The sequence below is a fragment of the Clytia hemisphaerica genome, unplaced genomic scaffold, assembly GCF_902728285.1.
Source record: "Clytia hemisphaerica strain Z4C2 unplaced genomic scaffold, Clytia hemisphaerica genome assembly, whole genome shotgun sequence".
In the NCBI taxonomy this organism is placed as follows: domain Eukaryota; kingdom Metazoa; phylum Cnidaria; class Hydrozoa; order Leptothecata; family Clytiidae; genus Clytia; species Clytia hemisphaerica.
Window position 1 is genome coordinate 663,021 of NW_027103472.1, and position 18,186 is coordinate 681,206.

At 36.5% G+C, this 18,186-nt stretch overlaps 2 protein-coding genes across 2 annotated transcripts; one reads left to right on the forward strand and one right to left on the reverse strand.

The window, feature by feature from the left end:
* Positions 1-9: 9 nt before the first annotated feature.
* On the reverse strand, positions 10-16,507 carry LOC136798379 (phosphofurin acidic cluster sorting protein 2-like). The gene is made up of 23 exons (XM_067054991.1): positions 16,490-16,507; positions 16,233-16,322; positions 15,722-15,847; positions 15,324-15,415; positions 14,862-14,902; positions 14,333-14,424; positions 13,854-13,889; positions 13,549-13,617; positions 12,669-12,826; positions 8,019-8,181; positions 6,884-7,039; positions 6,249-6,353; positions 5,788-5,894; positions 5,315-5,469; positions 4,514-4,624; positions 3,936-4,032; positions 3,685-3,730; positions 3,368-3,404; positions 2,695-2,779; positions 2,155-2,302; positions 1,548-1,662; positions 1,081-1,182; positions 10-814 (listed from the first exon to the last, which is right to left on the reverse strand). Exons 1-23 carry the CDS (start codon positions 16,505-16,507, stop codon positions 690-692), a joined length of 2,274 nt encoding a protein of 757 aa, XP_066911092.1. The 3' UTR covers positions 10-689.
* LOC136798369 (uncharacterized) lies at positions 8,880-10,608 on the forward strand. The gene has a single exon (XM_067054978.1). The coding sequence runs from the start codon at positions 8,923-8,925 to the stop codon at positions 10,606-10,608; it is 1,686 nt and encodes a 561-aa protein (XP_066911079.1). The 5' UTR covers positions 8,880-8,922.
* Positions 16,508-18,186: the final 1,679 nt, after the last annotated feature.

Genomic DNA, 18,186 nt, shown 5'->3' on the forward strand with positions numbered 1-18,186 from the left:
CACACCCCTTGTTTTATTAAATCCTGTTAAATTTCCATGTAATTACTATCTATTTACAAAATACACTTTACTAAACTTTTTTTTCTTAAATAAAAAATAAAACTTGTTGGTAATAAAAGTTGTAATATTTCATCTAAACAAAACATTCGCAAAAGGAGGGAAAAGTAGAAAAAAGCTATTTCATTATATTCACCTTATTACAGTTAGGAGGCCATCTTCCGTAAAAAATTGTAGTTCAAAATAAAAACATCCCTTAACAGGGAGGTAACCATTTCGGGAGGTATCCGTGCATCGTCAATATTAGAGAAACCCTTGCTAGGGAGACGAAAGCGGGTTTCTTAAAGATAAATTTCCACTTTTTAGCTAAAAACAGTTATTTCTGGGATGAGAAACAGAAAAAAAGTGTCAAAATTAACGAGGAGCGCCCCCTCCAAAAGGGACCAGTGGAGGAGGATTGTCCCCTACCAACATACTACTGATATCAAGACAAGTTCAACCAGACTTTGATTAGTCAGCGCTTTTTCACAATCTGTCAACAGCTGCTGTCTGCAGCCACTTTATTTTCAGGTTCTCAGCGAGCTGAAAAAAAAATTAATCCAGTCTTCAAATGAAAAGGTACCCTTGATCCAAAAGTGAAAAACTTTCATGATCACCTGCATCAGAACTCTCTCGTCATGGAGTTGCAAGGATCACGTTTGGTCAACATCGCCATAGTTTAAGAAGAGACCAATAGGGAATTGTTTGATGTGTGTTGGCCATTGGTGTGAAAGTGAAAAGAATTTAACGTTGTTCCATTCTTTGCCATCGATCCATACTAGGAGAGAAAAAAACGCATAAATATCATGCGAAGAATTCAATTGTAAAACTCGAATTGTCCTTGATTAGAACATTTTTCTAGTACCTTCAATTTATAAGCTTGTATTAGCCCTTCGTTCAATTTTTTGGAGGGGCAAGGAGCCAAAACGAAAAGTTTTGATAACATTTAAAATGGTTAGGTCATTACGTTTATTCAAATAACCGAGAAAAAAAACTTCAGCTTGGAAATGACTCAAAGGTAAAAAAACATTCTGTCAACTTTACCATTAAACGTGTGACCACTATTTCTTGCAGTACAAACCAACTTGTTGACTGGCACAGAAATGGCCTCACTCTCTTTATCCCGTTTTGTCATCAGACGTTTTACTAAGAAAGAAAAATAACAAAAAACGTTATTTCACAAATTTCATAGATAGGAGGAGGAATAATTGGGCAATTTAATTCAGTTTTCGATCTCCCGCTTTAATTCGACTTTTGACTTTTGACTGGAGATAAATACTGTACTTTGAAATTAGCTGTCCCCATAGGGAAGCATGTAATGGTGTCTGGCAATTGAGACTTTACTGTACACTTATTGACCAAAGTACCTAAATCTTCGCGTGGAAATGGACTGTAGAAGTATAAGTCGTTTGGCTCTCAAAATTAAAACCTTTCAGGCTACTAAATGAGTTGATACTGATTGGAATAAAAGAATAAAAATATTAACAACGGAAAGAAGCTTTTGTTGATACCTCCTTTATTTCGATTTTTGAGATGGGCGTTGAAGACGAGCCCATTGGTATCTTCACAATCAGGCAGCGGTAATCTTGATACTGACAAAGAGCGGAATGTACTCTTGATAGTCATCTACAAAACAGAGGTACACCTTCTTATCAATGAATCATCTTTAGGGAGATTCTAATTACCTGGTCGATAAAACATTTCCCTTAAGAAAATACTGTATGGAATGCAGAGAGGTCCAACCCCAGCCCTTTTTTTAAGAGGGGTCAAAATCTTCTCCACAGCATAGATTTTTAACATATTTGTAACCTATCAGCTCTGTCCCCAGTTCTATTATTAAACACTCATGCCCCCTAGTAAGCTAGCTCACAGTATTCAAAAACAAAATACAACCACCAATCAAGCAAAAATAGTTTAGCCCCCCTCTAAGATGAATGCAGGGGTGCATTGTGGAAGTTGGAGTTATCTCTTTTAAGTTTTTGCTGATTTAGGGGGGAACTTTCAAGTAAATGTGATTGGGGTACAACCGTAAAACACTAAATTATACTGAAAAGATGAGTGGTAGCGCAATTACAACCACGCACTTTCAGATATCTGCGCAACGAATCATACACAGACCTTGTTGACTTCTTTCTGTTTTTCTTTACTTTGCAGTTGAAGTTGTGAGGTGTTGGTCAATGGCCAATAGTCTACCATGAGATCGAGGTTCTCTGAATAACAGTGACCTGACAAGGATGGTGATCTGGGATCCGATGCTTCAACACTTCTGGAGAAAAAAAGATAAATGTTCGTCAAAGAAAACTCGATTCATATATTGATGCTGATGCCAAGGCAGCATACATGCTGCGTTTAACCATTTCATATCAGTATAATGTACTAAGGGGAAGAATTACTCCTAAAGCTCAGAGCAATGAGACTTTTCAGGAAACTAAGGGGGTCTCTGATACTTCGGAAAAAATACTTGGTCCGATGTTACAGTAGAAATGACTTCCTCAACATAGGTAAATCTGACATATCTCAATTATCCGTGCCACGATGAGAACATTAATGGTCATAACTGGCTCAATACTATGACGAACGTTGTAAGAACGTTGTTTGCCTCAAAAGTTTTAGAAATTATCGTCGTTTCAACAAAGTGAAGGGAAGAATGATGTTTACCGTGGGCTGGAAGTAAGAGAGGAAGAGCCTTTACTTTCCATACTTATTGTTGAATCTTTCGCACCACCTGAGTCACTATCCACGTCTGTAAAGAAGAGAAATCGTTATTGAGGATATATCGTCGCATCAAAATAAAAAAGCATTAAGTCCATTTTTTGGAAAATTGAGTTATGACCATACCGATGCTTTACACCCCATTTTTTATCAGTTTTTTTTGGCTTAGATCCATCAAAAACCAACCTAAAGTGGCCTAATTTTAAGCTTTTAGAAAAATAAGAATTTTACTTTTCACTTTATTTTCAGGGTAAAAAAGCCTTAAGTCACATCAGTTTAGGGCAGAAAACTTTAAGTTCAGAGTGGAAACAATTTTGGGCTTCTTTAACACAAAAATGTTTCAAATGTTAATGTGTTAATGGTTTTCAGGATTTTAGGAAAAATAATTTAAAGTTGGTTTTCTCAAAACAGCAAAACTGAGCTTAAAGCTTTTTTATTTTGATGCGACGACATAAAGAAAAATAGAAGGTCTGGGTAAAAAAAGAGGACAAAATGAATGGATAAAAGCTGATAAAAGTGATATAAGACGATAATGTTATCATATAAAACCATCACATTAGATATTGGCAAAACATTTGGTGATTTTCGAAACTAGACACAGACTTGGTAAAATACATACCGTGGACTGGTGCTTCATTACATCCCATTCGAACTTCCTATAATAATGAAATGTAATAATACTGTGGTGATGTGGGGTTGAGGGGCGGTAAATAGAGCATATACGCAATTCAGTGTGAATAAAATGACTCTCAAGGGGGACACCCGTTAAATGCAAGGTTTTTACATTATAAATAAAACTAAATAGTTAAAGCTAGTATGTTGCGTGAAGAAACCAATAATCCATATGGTTGTTGAGTGAATTCAAGAGATTAATAATGACAGAGTGGTGTTGTGTTATTATTTCAAAATACATTTACAATTTCACAAAATTCTTACCGTCACAAAAGGAAGAAAGAATTGGGAAGAGTCTGATTCTTCAGGCCTGAAAATAAATTAATCCATCAGATATATTCAAAAAAGAGCTCAAAGGTTCCAAACTTTATCAATATCTTTCGTCATTATTGTTGTTCCAATGTTCATTAAACAGTGGTCAGTTAAGCCATGTGATTTCCATGCTACCCTGTGATTTTCAACCAGACATAATATGCAGTTGCTTGATGCCCTGCGAATAATATTAAAAGACTTACAGTCGTGCAGTTATGAGAGCTTCAGCGATAGGGACAGGGTGAACAATTTCTGCATGTTCTAAATACTGTGTGATCCTCTTCTCAACCTCTCGCATATCTGACAGCAAAAGAAACAACAGCTTTTACAAAATCTTAAATCTTGCTATTTTAATTGTAATGAGTAGGCATTTGGCTATTTGAGGCTATTAATTTGATAGACTGGAGGGCGCGATTAAGAAGCCAGCCCATATAAACCTACCATTGCTTATGTTTAGGTATGCTTATTATCTATCCACCTCTTTTACCTGGAAGGGTGTGTACGTTAAATTACAAATATGACGTCATATCCTTGTTTTCCATTTTTAATGTATATCGTCTACTTCGAATAAACAACCCCTCGAATGAACGTTCCTCCGAACATCGAAAAAAAAAATAAACACCCGAGGAGTTTATTCGAAATTATACAGTATTTTTCAATTCCAAGTAGTTTTTTCGTTTTTTTGGAATTTGGTATTCTTTTTTTTATGGCGACCTCATCCTCACCTAGTCTACTGTAGTCCGAGACCGTTGTTAAAAAAGGTTACGGGAGTGTAAACTACCTTGTTCTGAGAGATAGGGTTGCAAAAAGACATTTTTCCAAAACTGGTCCATGAAGAGCGAGTTATATTTCATATCGATACTGGACAAGTAGTTGGAAACTTTATTTTGTGCTGTAAAGAAAAAATAATTTTTGAAAAATAAATTAAACCAATAGCTTTTAGCTTCTTACCTATAAGGGGGAATGTATTCTCGACTCAGTTGACTGACACATACAGTCAAACAACGCCCAGATAAAGTCCAGAAAACGTTCATTGAATGACTGATTGAATGAACTTGCAGTCGGAAACACTACATCGAAATGACAAAACTGCAATCACGGAGATTATTTCCCGAACAAGAAGGTGGCGTTGCCCAGCATGGAAACAACTTCCCGACTTAGTCCCTTTTTTGGCCACCGATTTGAATTCTCCTACGATTTTTTGTGCTCCGTTAAGAAAGTATTTTTCCGAGGTGCTTTTCCGATTGGAAAACATGCTTCCTGCTCCCTGATAGGTCGATTTTTAACGTTTTTGGCCACTTTCTGAAAGTAACTTTTTTATTCAATTGAGCATAATATTCGACCTAATGAACCGAATTTAATAAATAACCCATCAAAACTTAAGTTTAACTTTCTTCTTTCCAATGGAATAGGAATGGTTCTTTTAAAATTTTCAGATTTCGAGAAAATTAGTTTTAAAGAGAGAAACTTTTTTGTGGCGCACCCGGTACTTCACGTTGAAACAATAGTTGCTATTTCGACAAAGTGTTGGCGACCGACTTGGTTGAATGTATATTTTTAAAACACGGAAAAGTTTACTTACCAGTGGGTATAATAAGAAAACGAACAAAACTTTGATAATCCTGCGGTTTATTGGAGAAATGCTCCACGTAGGTTTTCAAGACGTGACGCACGTAACTTTCCGGCCCCATGACACCGATACGTAAAGGCGGGGGACTAGTTGAATGACGGCTACAACTTGTGAGAAAAAAAATTCACGATATAATATATTTGTAACATTTCCAGCAAAGAATCGAATCTGTTACCACTATCAGGTCATTTCAACGTGTAATCGAATAACACAACCTCCCAAATTCCGATAAATATAATATACCAATATAATATCAGTCTCCTCGAGAGCAGACGGCACTGTTAAGGAACGATGTTAAGGGACGATGTTTAGGGACGATAAGGAACAAGATTGAGACAGTGTCTTGAATTAAAGATGATAGTTTCAAAATGAGAAGTAATGTTTAAGAAATAACATTTGATGTATGTCTCCCTAAGATATCTTACTATTTTTGAAATTTGTTAATGACGGCAGCTATGGTCGCTTGAACGTCGGCCATGCAAGTTGTTGATAAAACTGTCCCTATCCGTGCTTTTAATTTCATTGCTAAATTCTGAAAACAAACAAAAATATGTTGAAAAAAATCATTTGAAAGTGAAACTCGAGGTTTTAACTTCTTTTTGTTAAAGAAAATGTACCTTTCAGTAAGTTTGAAATCATCGCTATTGTAACTTTTATTGGTACAACTTTACCGAATCTGTAATTTCTATCACGTGCTTCAAAAGCATTTTCAAACAAAAAAAAAGAACGAGTTTTCTGCCTCCCACGCTACGCGAGTTAAAATTGGGAAAAGATTTTAATGCTCAGCATAAGCTCTGCGTCTGCTTTGAAAATCATCAAGAAAATTCTTTTGTGAAACTGATTATGTATCAAATAAACTTTAAGGCGCTCAATTTTGGGCACTCACCTGACAGAAGTCATCCTTGATGGCGACCATAAGCATGTGGTCGGGTAACTTATCGTCCGTTCCGAACACTGATAGCAATTGATCTTGGTATCGAGATACTGGCTCCTGTAAATGATGTACGAAGAATTGAATGAAATAATATTTAAAAAAAACTAATATTTAATCCAACAAATTTTACCGTTTAAGGTATCATACTCGGATTTTCTTGAGTTTGAAAACTACTTCGTAGAGCAAATTAAGATTAAAATACTCAAGCATCACATGTGCCGTGAAAACACAAAAGTGTATCATGTTATTAAGACACTAGTGAAATATGAAATTGTTGACTCATGAATTTATACATTTTGCATTCTTTCATCACTTTGGTAGCGCATAGAACGAGTTTCCTTCAGAACAGATTTTCTGCAAAAAAGGGGGGAGCGGTAAAATTTTATTACAGAAGGTGGGGGATTGGTATATATAGGGGGGTGAACTAAAATATGCATAAAAAACAGGCGATATTATTATTCCTATTGGCTTTTAGCTCCCTCGTTCTACCTTTACGGCTTAGAAAGTCCTGCAAAACAACAACAGTTCTCTTAAAAATTTCTGAAAACAATTTGTCTTCTCAACATTTTGATCACTAATTTACAGACCTTGAACAGTGAATCAGGATCAGCACTCCACTTCTTGCTTAACTCTTGTTTGGATGGTTGCATTTGTTGTTGTTGTTGTTGTTGTTGTTGTGGTTCGGTGGCGGCGGTCGTTACGTCATCAGTCGTGTGTGGAGAAGAATCACGTCGTTCCATGAACTAAGTAAAAGAAGAATAACGGTTAAGTCATCCAATTAAAAACAGATTTCTACGAGGAAGGCTAAGCCCTTCGCGCGCACGTGTCGATTTTTTAAACCACAGCCACCCAGATCACATGAGCTTATTAAAATATAACTTGTTTTCTTTTAAGAAAAAACTCTTATCCATTAGCATACCTAGGCTTATCTTACCCATGGTGCACTCTAGGAGCACACTAGCACGGGGAAAAAGACAGCTAGAGAAAAGGGACCTTCGGGTCGCCCTCGAGTACGGTCGCAAACTTCGCAAACTACATTATACGTAGCGTTGTCTTGACACTTGTTTAGCGTCGCTTTATAAGGACGTTATGAAATAATTGGGCTTGTCAAACTAATTTTACCCACGTGTCTGCTTTCTGCTAGGAAGACTAAACCTCCACGCGCACGTGTGGATTTTTTAAACCGCAATCATCAAGATCGCGCGAGCTTATTAAAATATACCTTGTTTTCTTTTATAGGAACAAAACTCTCATACCAAGGCTTTGCTTACCAATGGTGCACATTAGGATCACACTAGCACGGGGAAAAAGCCAGTTTGATTTACTCAGTCGGAAAAAATACAGCTCTTAACGAGCGCAGTGGGTACGAAGAGTCAGTATTATTTTCACATTCAGCAAAAACCAGATTGTTCAAAAAAAGTTTGTTTGTTTGTTCGATCCCCAGCCGGGTCACACAAAAGATTCCCAAAACGGTACTTGATGTTTCTCTACGTTGCTCAGCAACTAAGGAGACGGGTAAGTGGAAAAATCCAGGGAAAGGAGTGGCGCCCTCCCCTACCTTCGGTTAGATAGCTGGAGAAAAAGGAGCCTTCGGGTCGCCCTCGACTGCGGTCGCCAACTTACTATTTACGGATTATACGTAGCGTTGTCTTGACACTTGTTTAGCGTAACTTTATAAGGACATTATGAAATAATTGGGCTTGTCAAACTAATTTTACTCACGTATCTGCTTTCTAGGTCACTTTTGGGATCATCAGAAGCGTCATCGGGGCTTCCATTTTCACGGAGGGCTGTATCCACCGCTCGTTTCAATGCAGCAGCTTCCTCGTGTGTTAAACTCGTTTGATTCAAAGTCGTTTGGCTCTTGCTGTGGTCGAAGTAAGGTCTGAGGATGGCGAAAAACAACGCAAGTCAATACAAATTCAGCCTTTTGGGACGTGTTTTTGGCTTTTTTTAAAATCATTTTTGTTTTCAAGAGCTAATAACTTGGGAATCAAATTTACAAGTTCTCCTCTTCACAATTAAAAGGACATCACTCAACGTCTCTTTAATTGTTATAAAGCTTTTTTTTAACAAAAGAAATAACAACGCAAGCACAAATTTGAAAAATTCGTTTCGTTAAGTTTGCTTTGTTTTGTTTTTCTGCTTTGTTGCCTGCTCTCTGTATCATATTACTTATAATACCACGATGTTAAGGCATGATTGAATATTTTTTGGAACCCTGCTAGATTCTTATCGAAGAGATTAAAAATATGTAAATGTAAGAACTTTTATAAACAAAACGCTTATCAGTATACTGAGATCTGGATTTGGTGAAGAAAATTTACATATAATAAAACTTTTCGACCGTAGCCGCCAATTGCCGCGCGGGTATTTTTCATCTGTTTTACCCCCTCCCCTAACCAGTTATACCGTCCCAGTCTCTTTTTCGTACCTAAAGACAATAGACAAAAGTGCAAAAAAAAGGATTGGATCGAGTTTAGGGTGGTAAATTAAATAGTAAAGTGGCACGCGCCTGACCACGCGACTACGGTCGAAAAAGTGTATTAGCAAAAGAATACGGGGTTCCCGAGATTATATTTTTAAGCACGGAAACGAGGCTGAGATTGATAAACAAAAATTCAAAATGGCGGACCAAGCGAAAGATGTGCAGCAAGCTGATAATGTTTATAACTTTTTGGTTAATAATGTTGATGTAAACATAGACATTTTTCTCGAAAATACAGTAAAAGATGGAATCATTATACCGTGGAGTAAATCTCTTGAGCATTTACCTCTTTTTACAATAAAAGAAATAGAAATTTACAGACTAAAAAGTGGAAAAAATGGAAAATCTATAATCAAAACAAGAGACAGGGGACGCAAGTTTTTCGAAGAAAAATATATCACCTCTGGGGATACGTATACAAGAACCTCAAAAAACACAATCACTTTTAAAGGGAAGTGTAAAGCCAGTATGAAATCTAGCACCTTTAGAGCTATGAATGTAGTGATTGATCTGAAAACATCAAAAGTTATAAAGGGGCACTGTAATTGTCCAGCAGGAAAATCTGGTTACTGCAACCATGTTATGGCCCTTTTATTTCAAATTGCGGATTATTCTTTGCACTCAACACAAAACATCCCTGAAGAAGTCTCCTGTACCAGTAAAAAGAGGCAATGGGGCGTACCAACCGATGAACTGAAGTATCCCCTCCCTGTTATGTTTACAAAGATTCTTGGTGATAAGAGAAGAGGCATATCTTCAACATTATATGACCCTAGATTAAATCAAAATAAACTTCCTATGTTACAAGAAAACAAGATGAAAACTTTACAAAAAAATCTATCAAAAAAAGATAACCGTATTGGCTTTGCTCATGTTATTGACATGATGTCAGCCCTGTCTATGCAGAAGAAAGAAACAAAATATGGAGAGTTTTTTGTTGGTTCAACACTGTCCCACCAACTTGCAATTTTCGACACTGATTTTCAGATCTTATCCTCCTATCCCTCAGAAACATCCTCTATTCAACAGAACCCTGATGTCAATGTTGACCTTCCACTGTCAGTTATCCCTGAAACTAGTGAATGCTTTCCAAAGGACTGGGGAAAACTTTCTTACTCAGAAATGATGACTCTTGAGAGCATTTTTCCTGAAACGCTTGAATCAGCACGAGAATTAGAAAGAAAAACTATTGGTCAGGATAAAAATGAATTTTGGATGTTAGAAAGATCCAAAAGAATAACATCAAGCAATGCCCATAAGATCAACATCCGTAAAAGAAACTTTGAAACCCTGGCATTTGCTATCCAAAGTAAAACTAAGAATAAGTTACCAAAGTTCGTTGAAAAAACCTTGCAGCATGGGAAAGACTATGAAAATGTGGCAAAGGAAAAATTCTTTGATTACCTTACTTTTAGTCTTAAAAAGAAAGTAGCAATTCGTGAATGTGGTTTGGTAGTACAACCCTTTTTGTTCTGGCTTGGTGCCAGCCCTGATGGTTTGTTATTTCATGATGGGAAAGTCTCACTGATTGAAATCAAATGTCCTTATACAAAGAGGCATTGGTATCCAAGTCAACTGGTGAATGATCCAAAATTTTATGTAGGGAAAGAAAATGGTGTTACTTTTTTAAAGAAAAACCATCAATTTGGGTATTTCTCACAAGTTCAATTGGCAATGGGACTGTCCCAAATCGATGAATGTTGGTTTATTGTTTACACTTTCAAAGGGTTGATTATTACTCGTGTTGAATTTGATCAAGATTACTTCAAAAATATGGTTGTGAAGGAAATATATTTTACACTAGATTATTCATTATTTTTTTAATTTTAATTTTCTTGTTTATTTACTAGGAACTGCTACTTTCTTTTTTTACTTTTAACTGCTTTTAAAAGTTTTGTTGCTAGAACAGGGAAAAATCACTAAGAAAATACTAAATATAAAAATAGAACTAAGTAAACATTTTCATGAATTTTCATCGTCAGCTTCTTTTGGTAAGTCCTTTTGTATGAGGGGTGGCATGAAATTGCACAACAAACAAGCAACTGTCCAGATTTGATTAATAGAACCGTGTAAACAAAGATTTATCTCGTTTCGAATTTGACGGAATTTCTTGACTCTTTGAATTGCCCTTTCGACATGTATTCTCACAGATGCTATGGTTTGACTCTCCTCAACCTCCTCCTTAGTGAATTGATCTCTCTGTTCAAGAAAAGCAGGGATGTTTAAACTAACATTAAGCTTCCTCAAATCCTCAGCTATAGTGAATCCTCGGTCTGCCATTACTGAGTCATCTTTTTTCCAGAGTTCTTTTGTGAGAAAACCAGAACGTTTTACGATTTCTTTGTCTGAAATGCACCCCTCATACAATTGGCTCACAAAGGTTATACTACCAGAAGGTGCTATACCAATAAGTCCTTTGTAAGTAACATGACTTTTATAGTTTGAGTACATATGACTTTGACTAGCCAAAGATGATGGTCTTTGACAAAATAGTTCAGTGCAGTCAATGATACAGCGTGTTTTGGGATATGTTTCTTTGAAGAAAACAGGCATAGTCTTATCAATAATTTGCCTTGAGGGCCAAATTGGAACAGCTCCAAGGGAAAAATACAAAAAGTTAGACCACGTAATAATGTATCTAGATACTGTTGATTTCGGTAGATCAAAAAGCCAAGATGCATGATTTATACTGAAACCTCCTTTGAGCCAAGTTAAGTACAAGAAAAGCTGATTTTTTGCGTTAATTTTCAATATTGCTGGTCCTTGCTTTTTTCCTGAGGGATCCTTTTCCTTTGTCTCAGGTGGCATCCAAACAAAGTCATTTTTATCTTGTGTTTTCTTAATTTTTGAGTCATACATCTTTACATTAGCACAGTTCTCTCCAGGATTTAAAAAGTCGTAAAGCTCATCGAAACTTGCTGTTTCTAAACCAGTTTCTGATTTAAAAAGTTTTTTATTTGAATATATGTTTTCAAAGTTGTAACGTTTACTATCACTTTTGTTTAATTTTGACATAAGATTTTCGACTTCGTTTTTCAAAGATAAATTCTCCTCCTTTAAAATAGCAATCTCCTGTTTCAATAAATCCACTTCTGATAAAGAGGGTTCCTCTGGTGGTTCCATGGTACAACTAGCCATAGCCGATTCTAAAGGTTCGATACTGTGTCTCTCTTTGGGTGGCTTCCTCGAAGTAGAAGGCTTTTCATCTTTCTTTTTAAAAACAGGGACTACACTTTTGTCTTTTATAGTTTTACGCCCTGTGTTTATTGAAACTTTTATGTCCTCTGTTTTGAAATGAAATTCACACACTCGAGTGAAATCCCCGATTTCAAAGTTATCTCCTGCTCCTTTTCTCCTGACATTGTTGATAGCTCGAGTCCATAAAAGTCTTTGACCCTTGTCCTTTGGAAGTAGAAAAAGTGTGATACCAGATTTGCGGTTTTGGTTATCGTAGAACGCACTCCCACACCCTGGAATGCAACAATAAGTGCCCCTTCCTCCTTGTTCGATTGGGTCGGGTCTCTTTCTTGAACTGTTATGATATTTTTCTTCACTCATCGCTTGTATCTCTTTTTTAAAAACAACTCCTCATCTCTCAAAACAGCTCAAAACAACTGCTCTCTTCTCTTTTTTTCGAGATTATAAACTGATATTTTTGAGAAAAAAATGGTCTTTTTACTCATAGTGGGAATGGCAGATCGTATGTGTACTAATTTTGAGGATAATTTTCGACTTTAGCAGTGTAAATAAAAGTTGTGAACACAGAGTGTTGAATATTTTGCCTTTCGCCGCTTGCGATTTCTCAATGTTTATATTTTTGTCAATCTCAGCCTCGTTTCCATGTTGCGGGAAATAATCTCGGGAACCCCGTATATGTAGTGTACCTCAAACCGGGTCGTTTAGCGGACGCAATGCTCGTGTTATCATCAAGAATGTCGTCATCGTTTTCCGAATCATTCGATTCGACGTCAAAATACAATCCTTCGTCTTCCACCAGCTCAAAATCTTCTTCTTGCAGTTCTTGCTGTACGTCCTCCAATTCCTTTACAAAAGAAATATGAAAAATAGTTTATTGGTTTAAAAGGCTGTAATGCTAATGGTTCTTAATCAATAAAATGGATACTGTCATGAGGACATAGTTCTGCAATTCTATTATTCATGTTAGTAGTTATGGTAACCATTGAATGGAAGCTCACCTTGAGTACGTTAGATAGAAATTTTATTAGGAGATAAAACACTTCGCTTTTAGCCTCGGGCGAGGCAAGTCCTCCTGTCGGGGAGTATCAACATGAGAGAAGAGATCCAGGTACCAGGAGGAGTAAAGAGTTCGTTCGGAAATGGCACCGGCCAGGCAGAGTCGATCGTGCGTTCCCGTCTTCTCGACGTGTTAAACTTTATTGAATTTATGTTTTATGGAACTGTATGTTTGGATATTGTATAATGAGTTATCGATTGAAATTAGACTTCAAAATTTTGTGTCTCCCTCCTTGATCTACTCCATAAACTCCGTCTCCTGTCTTCTAACAGCAGTCAGGCCGATATCCGGGGAAAAACTTTTAAATAAAATTGTTGTTGCCGTGGGCCCAGCCTTAACCGGAACCATGACAATACCTTTAGGATGAGATAAGATGATACTAAGATAAGTTAGATTTTACATTCCGGAGGCATGTTTAACAAGGATCGAAGCCTAGCTTCTTGAAAAGTCTCTTAAACTGGATTGATAAATTATCACTGGAAAAAATATTTCTCATTGAACTGACTTACCCCTTCCGAGGCTTTTAATTTCTTGAATAACGCTTGAACAATTTTCTGTTTTAAATTTCGTGATTGCGCCTATAAATATAATAAATACAACCCAAATGAAGAAGTCGTTCTTCAGCAACGCTTTCGAGAAAGGAAAATCGTAAATGGAAGTCTGTTTTTTTTGGATAAGTTTAGATCATTGTCAAAAGAAAAGTCGGGCTCAAGACATAGATCGATTAAATTCGAATTGTAAGGACTTTGCGAGTAATGGTTTATATTCAACTACCAGTGAGACAGAAAAAGAAACGTATGATGTAGGAACCTACCTTGCTTCGCCTCATCTGCTGTCGGCTGTATTCATCCTGTCGAACAAAAGAAATTAATTCAAAATTAAGACATTACAGTGTTCGAATGATATTTCCTTCCTAGATTCTATCTGAAAATCGTCTCTACGAAACTTTTCGAATAATTTTGCTTGGTTTTACTCTAGTACTAATTTTAAATTTTGCCTCCATTTCTTTAACAAACAGACTGACCGGCTAATCAAGTAGAGACATGCAGAGGGTCGTCAATCAGACAGACAGACAGACAGACAGACAAGACAGACAGACAGACAGACAGACAGACAGACAGACAGACAGACAGACAGACAGACAGACAGACAGACAGACAGACAGACAGACAGACAGACAGACAGACAGACAGACAGACAGACAGACAGACAGACCCAGACAGACAGACAGACAGACAGACAGACAGACAGACAGACAGACAGACAGACAGACAGACAGACAGACAGACTTACCCGTTCCATTTCACCAGCACTGTCATCTACGTCACTGCTGTAAGAGTCATCATCACCCTCTTCATCAGAACTTTCAGGATCTGCGCCACCTGCTGCAAAATCAAAAGATCGGAGATGAAGTTAAGTTCTTAAAGATTACACTGTTTCCATGCCAAAACATCATAGTGAAGACGCAGCGTTCTTAGAGCTCCTGACTAATCCTGACTAGAACTTTCAGGGCCGCCAAAATTATCGACAGATAAATTTAGATAAGAAGCTAAAGTTAAAAAGTTACAAAAATTGAGTCTGCTACGAGTTTCTATTTAAAAAGTGGGAAAGAGGCAAGCTTTAAGGTAATATATTATAACTATTAAAGGGATGCAGCGATCCTAAGACTCCAGACCTGATGGTACGAAAAGGGCACAGTGAAAAAAAATTCTGGTACCAATTAAAGAAGCTAGAGATCATGACAATGTTTAGAATCACGCAAAGTATATAAATGACAAGTAAATGTCCGCAACGGTTCGTTGAAAAGAATCACGTGACATACCAAGCCTTCTGTCCCGATCTACGTCACGATCAATTGGGTCACTGAAAACGAAAAGCGAAAATCACAATCATTTTCACATGCAAAAAAAAAAAAATAAACAAGAATTATGAAAGAACTGTAAAAGCTTTGGCGAACACTGAAATATGTAGGTTTGTTACCGATCCGTGAAGAATAAAGGTACCGAAATTATTATCATTATCGTCCTTGTTCTACTCAATTTTCGACGAACCTTTAAATAACACAAATTTCGTAGCTTATATACATTACATTACTAAAATCAAAAGCAAAACCATTCTTTGTAAATATGAGTTTTGGTTGTGTGGCGCTCCTTGACAGGTCAAGAAAGTCAGGAAAAAGATTAGTCAACCATTGACTTTAATACACGTTATCGTGAAACTTAAAATCACTAAAATCAAAAGAAATCTCAATAGTTTATATTACAAGTTATTGCTGAAACCTTACCTGCTCATAGTTGCTATAGTGAGGGTAGCAACAGGCGATTTCTTGTCTTTGGTGTAGAGATGAAGTTCTTTGGAAAACCATCCTTGCAAAACCTAAAACGTAGTGGTCACAGAAAGTTTAGGGGAACCGATGAACGCCAGTCGTCTCTGTATTTTACAGCCCGATTTTCTAGATTTGTAATTTGTAATTTCAGTCCGTATTTTGACTATCAAGCATTCTCAACTTTAGAAAGCAGCTTTTTTTGTTAAAATACTATCAAATTTCAATAGCCATTTAAGGAATTAACCGCCCTGAGAAATACTGGGTCCTGGGTGAGGACAACTAGACACCACTGGCAAAGAGCAGGCAAGAATCCGTAGAAGTATAAGAAAAATGAAAAGATGTTAAAGAGAGCTAACCTGAGCCATGTTGACACGTCCGACAGCTAGATTCTTGTATCCCAATATCGTACGATTTCTGTATTTCTTACGTCGTTGCAAAGTTATTTGTAAGTGGTTTTCTCGTCGCTTTAAAAAATGAGGGTACTAAAAAGAAGAGCATAGAGGTATAACCAGAATTTTTTGTAAAAAGATACCAGAAATCGCCGAAATAAGGATTCGAATTTGCGAATTATAGTTGACTCTCACTTTGTAGATCAAGGGACCAAGAATTTTCTTTGGATTAAAGAAAGATTCGAATTACAGAGACGATTTTATACTGCTTTCCAGCTAAGGGGATCGATATCATTTCGAATTATAGGAAGAATCGAATGGTAGAAGTTCGAATTAGAGAGAGTTCACTGTATCAATTTCATCCTAACAGAATCCTCGGCTAGACATCAGAATTTCAATCGGAATTCCATATTTTGATTGATGTGAGCGAACACCATCAGCTCACAAATTTTGTTCGCTCTTTTGTAAAAAATATTACCTGGAGAGTGAATAATAGATCGAGCTCCACGTCTAGCGTTCCAGACGGGAGAACGGGAATTTGATCTGAGCGTAGGCTACGTCTTGAGCCCTGAAAGTGAAAGGAAGGGGAGTGAGTTGGATTTCATTAAAAGTATCACTAAGTAAATTCTGTAAATTATGTAAAGTATAAAATAATTTTTTTTTCCTAATTGCCCTGGTGGCATGAAATTGAGTTGAAATTTAAGTCGTTTCTCTACTTAAACAGAAAAAATAAACGGAAAAAATATTTTTCATACTATGATTTGAACTTTTATACAACAGGAACCAAGGTGCAAATATTGCTTAATTAACCATTTATCGACCGTTGTATTCCTGCAGCAACAAAATGACGAGTGCTTTGAGTCCGATTCAAAGCTTGAAACACTTGCGGACCACACGTAAACAGCATGATCTGAAAATGTAAAATTAAAAGAAAATACATTGTATTTTACACGAAAAGAACAACAAGCTAAAATAAGGTCGGAGGAAATCAGTATTATATTCCTTGATCTCCGCTCCTAATAATACACGCTAGGAAAAACTTTTCACTTCTAAGTACTTAAACACATTTGTTCTTATTTAATAGCTTTTTTGCACCAAAATATCCTTCATCTCCCAAATTAAATTCCCTCTGAAAAAACCTTTTCGGCTACCCACCAAAATCTCTTCCCTTAATGTACTTATGTTCGTGTAATAAGGCAATTTCGTGTGTGTTATTGGATTGGAGTTCGATTATAGTTCGATTAAAAATCGATCATAGCCGACGGATATCGAGTATAGTCAATCACATCAAGCAATACCAAACAGTAAACTTATATCGAACAGAATTTCGTCGTTCGATAGTTCGAAGTTTGATCGCATTCAACATGAAATCTCAATTGATCGATCATTCATGCTTTGAGCACATTTAAGGAATTTAAAGCATGATTTTTTTCTAGGAATTAAATGACAAACTAAAGAAATTTGAAATGAGCTGTCTAAGCATACGTCCAATTTTATTGGTTAATATACGACTTCTCTTTCTACATATCTACTTCCAAAGGATATTTATCTGAAGCCTGCTGCAATTAAATAGTTTCTACATAGAATTCCCCACCTTGTCATTTTTAGGTCTAGCTAACTATTAACTTTCATCAAATAGTTTTTCCAGCTTGATATTTCACATCTTGAGTAAAACACCTTGTGTGCGAGTAAGAAGAAAAATATTCTAATCTCACTGAAAAACCTCTTGGACCGTGAAATAGAAAATTTACAAACTTTTCGCAAACCCAGAGTTGAAAATGAATTTATGACTGAAACGAGCCAGGCTTACATGTCCGATAATATTAACATTGGGAAGACATGAAATTGTACAATCACTTTTGAACTGGGACAATCAACTTTGAATTAGAACGAATCACTTTGACAGTAGCGAGTTTATGTATGTGTGTTTTACCACGACGGAGATGTAGATTTGTCTAGATCAGGATACTTTTACCGTCAAAGATTTTGCGGGTTCTTCCAAACCACTTCAACCGCTCCCCATCCCTCAAAAGTGCAAAATACATAAACTCCCTAGTTAAAAAATTCAGAGAGTGTTACATAATAAGTATTTTATACCTTCGAACAGTAGAAGTTTTCAAAGAACTTCGTCGGCTATTTTTACCGTCCACAGTTGAAACAAGTTCTTGCTTCACATGCTTAATCATGATGGTCTTAACAGTGTTACTGAGAAGGATACGAACTCATTATTTATCAAATCGGACTTCTGGACAGGTACCGAAGCTCAGCACCCAGAAAATCAGACCTTGAAAGCTCAACGTTTCACGACACCATGGACGGTTGAATATTATAGTACAGAATTTTTGTATTTTTGTATGAAGATTGCGTAGTAGTCGAGGTACCATTTCCTTTTTGTTGGTCGTGAGTAATATAAATTATTATAAATTAGTGTT

Excerpts from the sequence above, each read along its gene's own strand:
- LOC136798369 (XM_067054978.1), top strand. The coding sequence starts at position 8,923 with ATGGCGGACCAAGCGAAAGATGTGCAGCAAGCTGATAATGTTTATAAC.
- LOC136798379 (XM_067054991.1), bottom strand. Across the intron at positions 15,416-15,721 it reads GACGTGTCAACATGGCTCAG|GTTTTGCAAGGATGGTTTTC; the intron begins GTTAGCTCTCTT and ends ACTACGTTTTAG. Across the intron at positions 13,618-13,853 it reads AGCAGATGAGGCGAAGCAAG|GCGCAATCACGAAATTTAAA; the intron begins GTAGGTTCCTAC and ends TTATATTTATAG.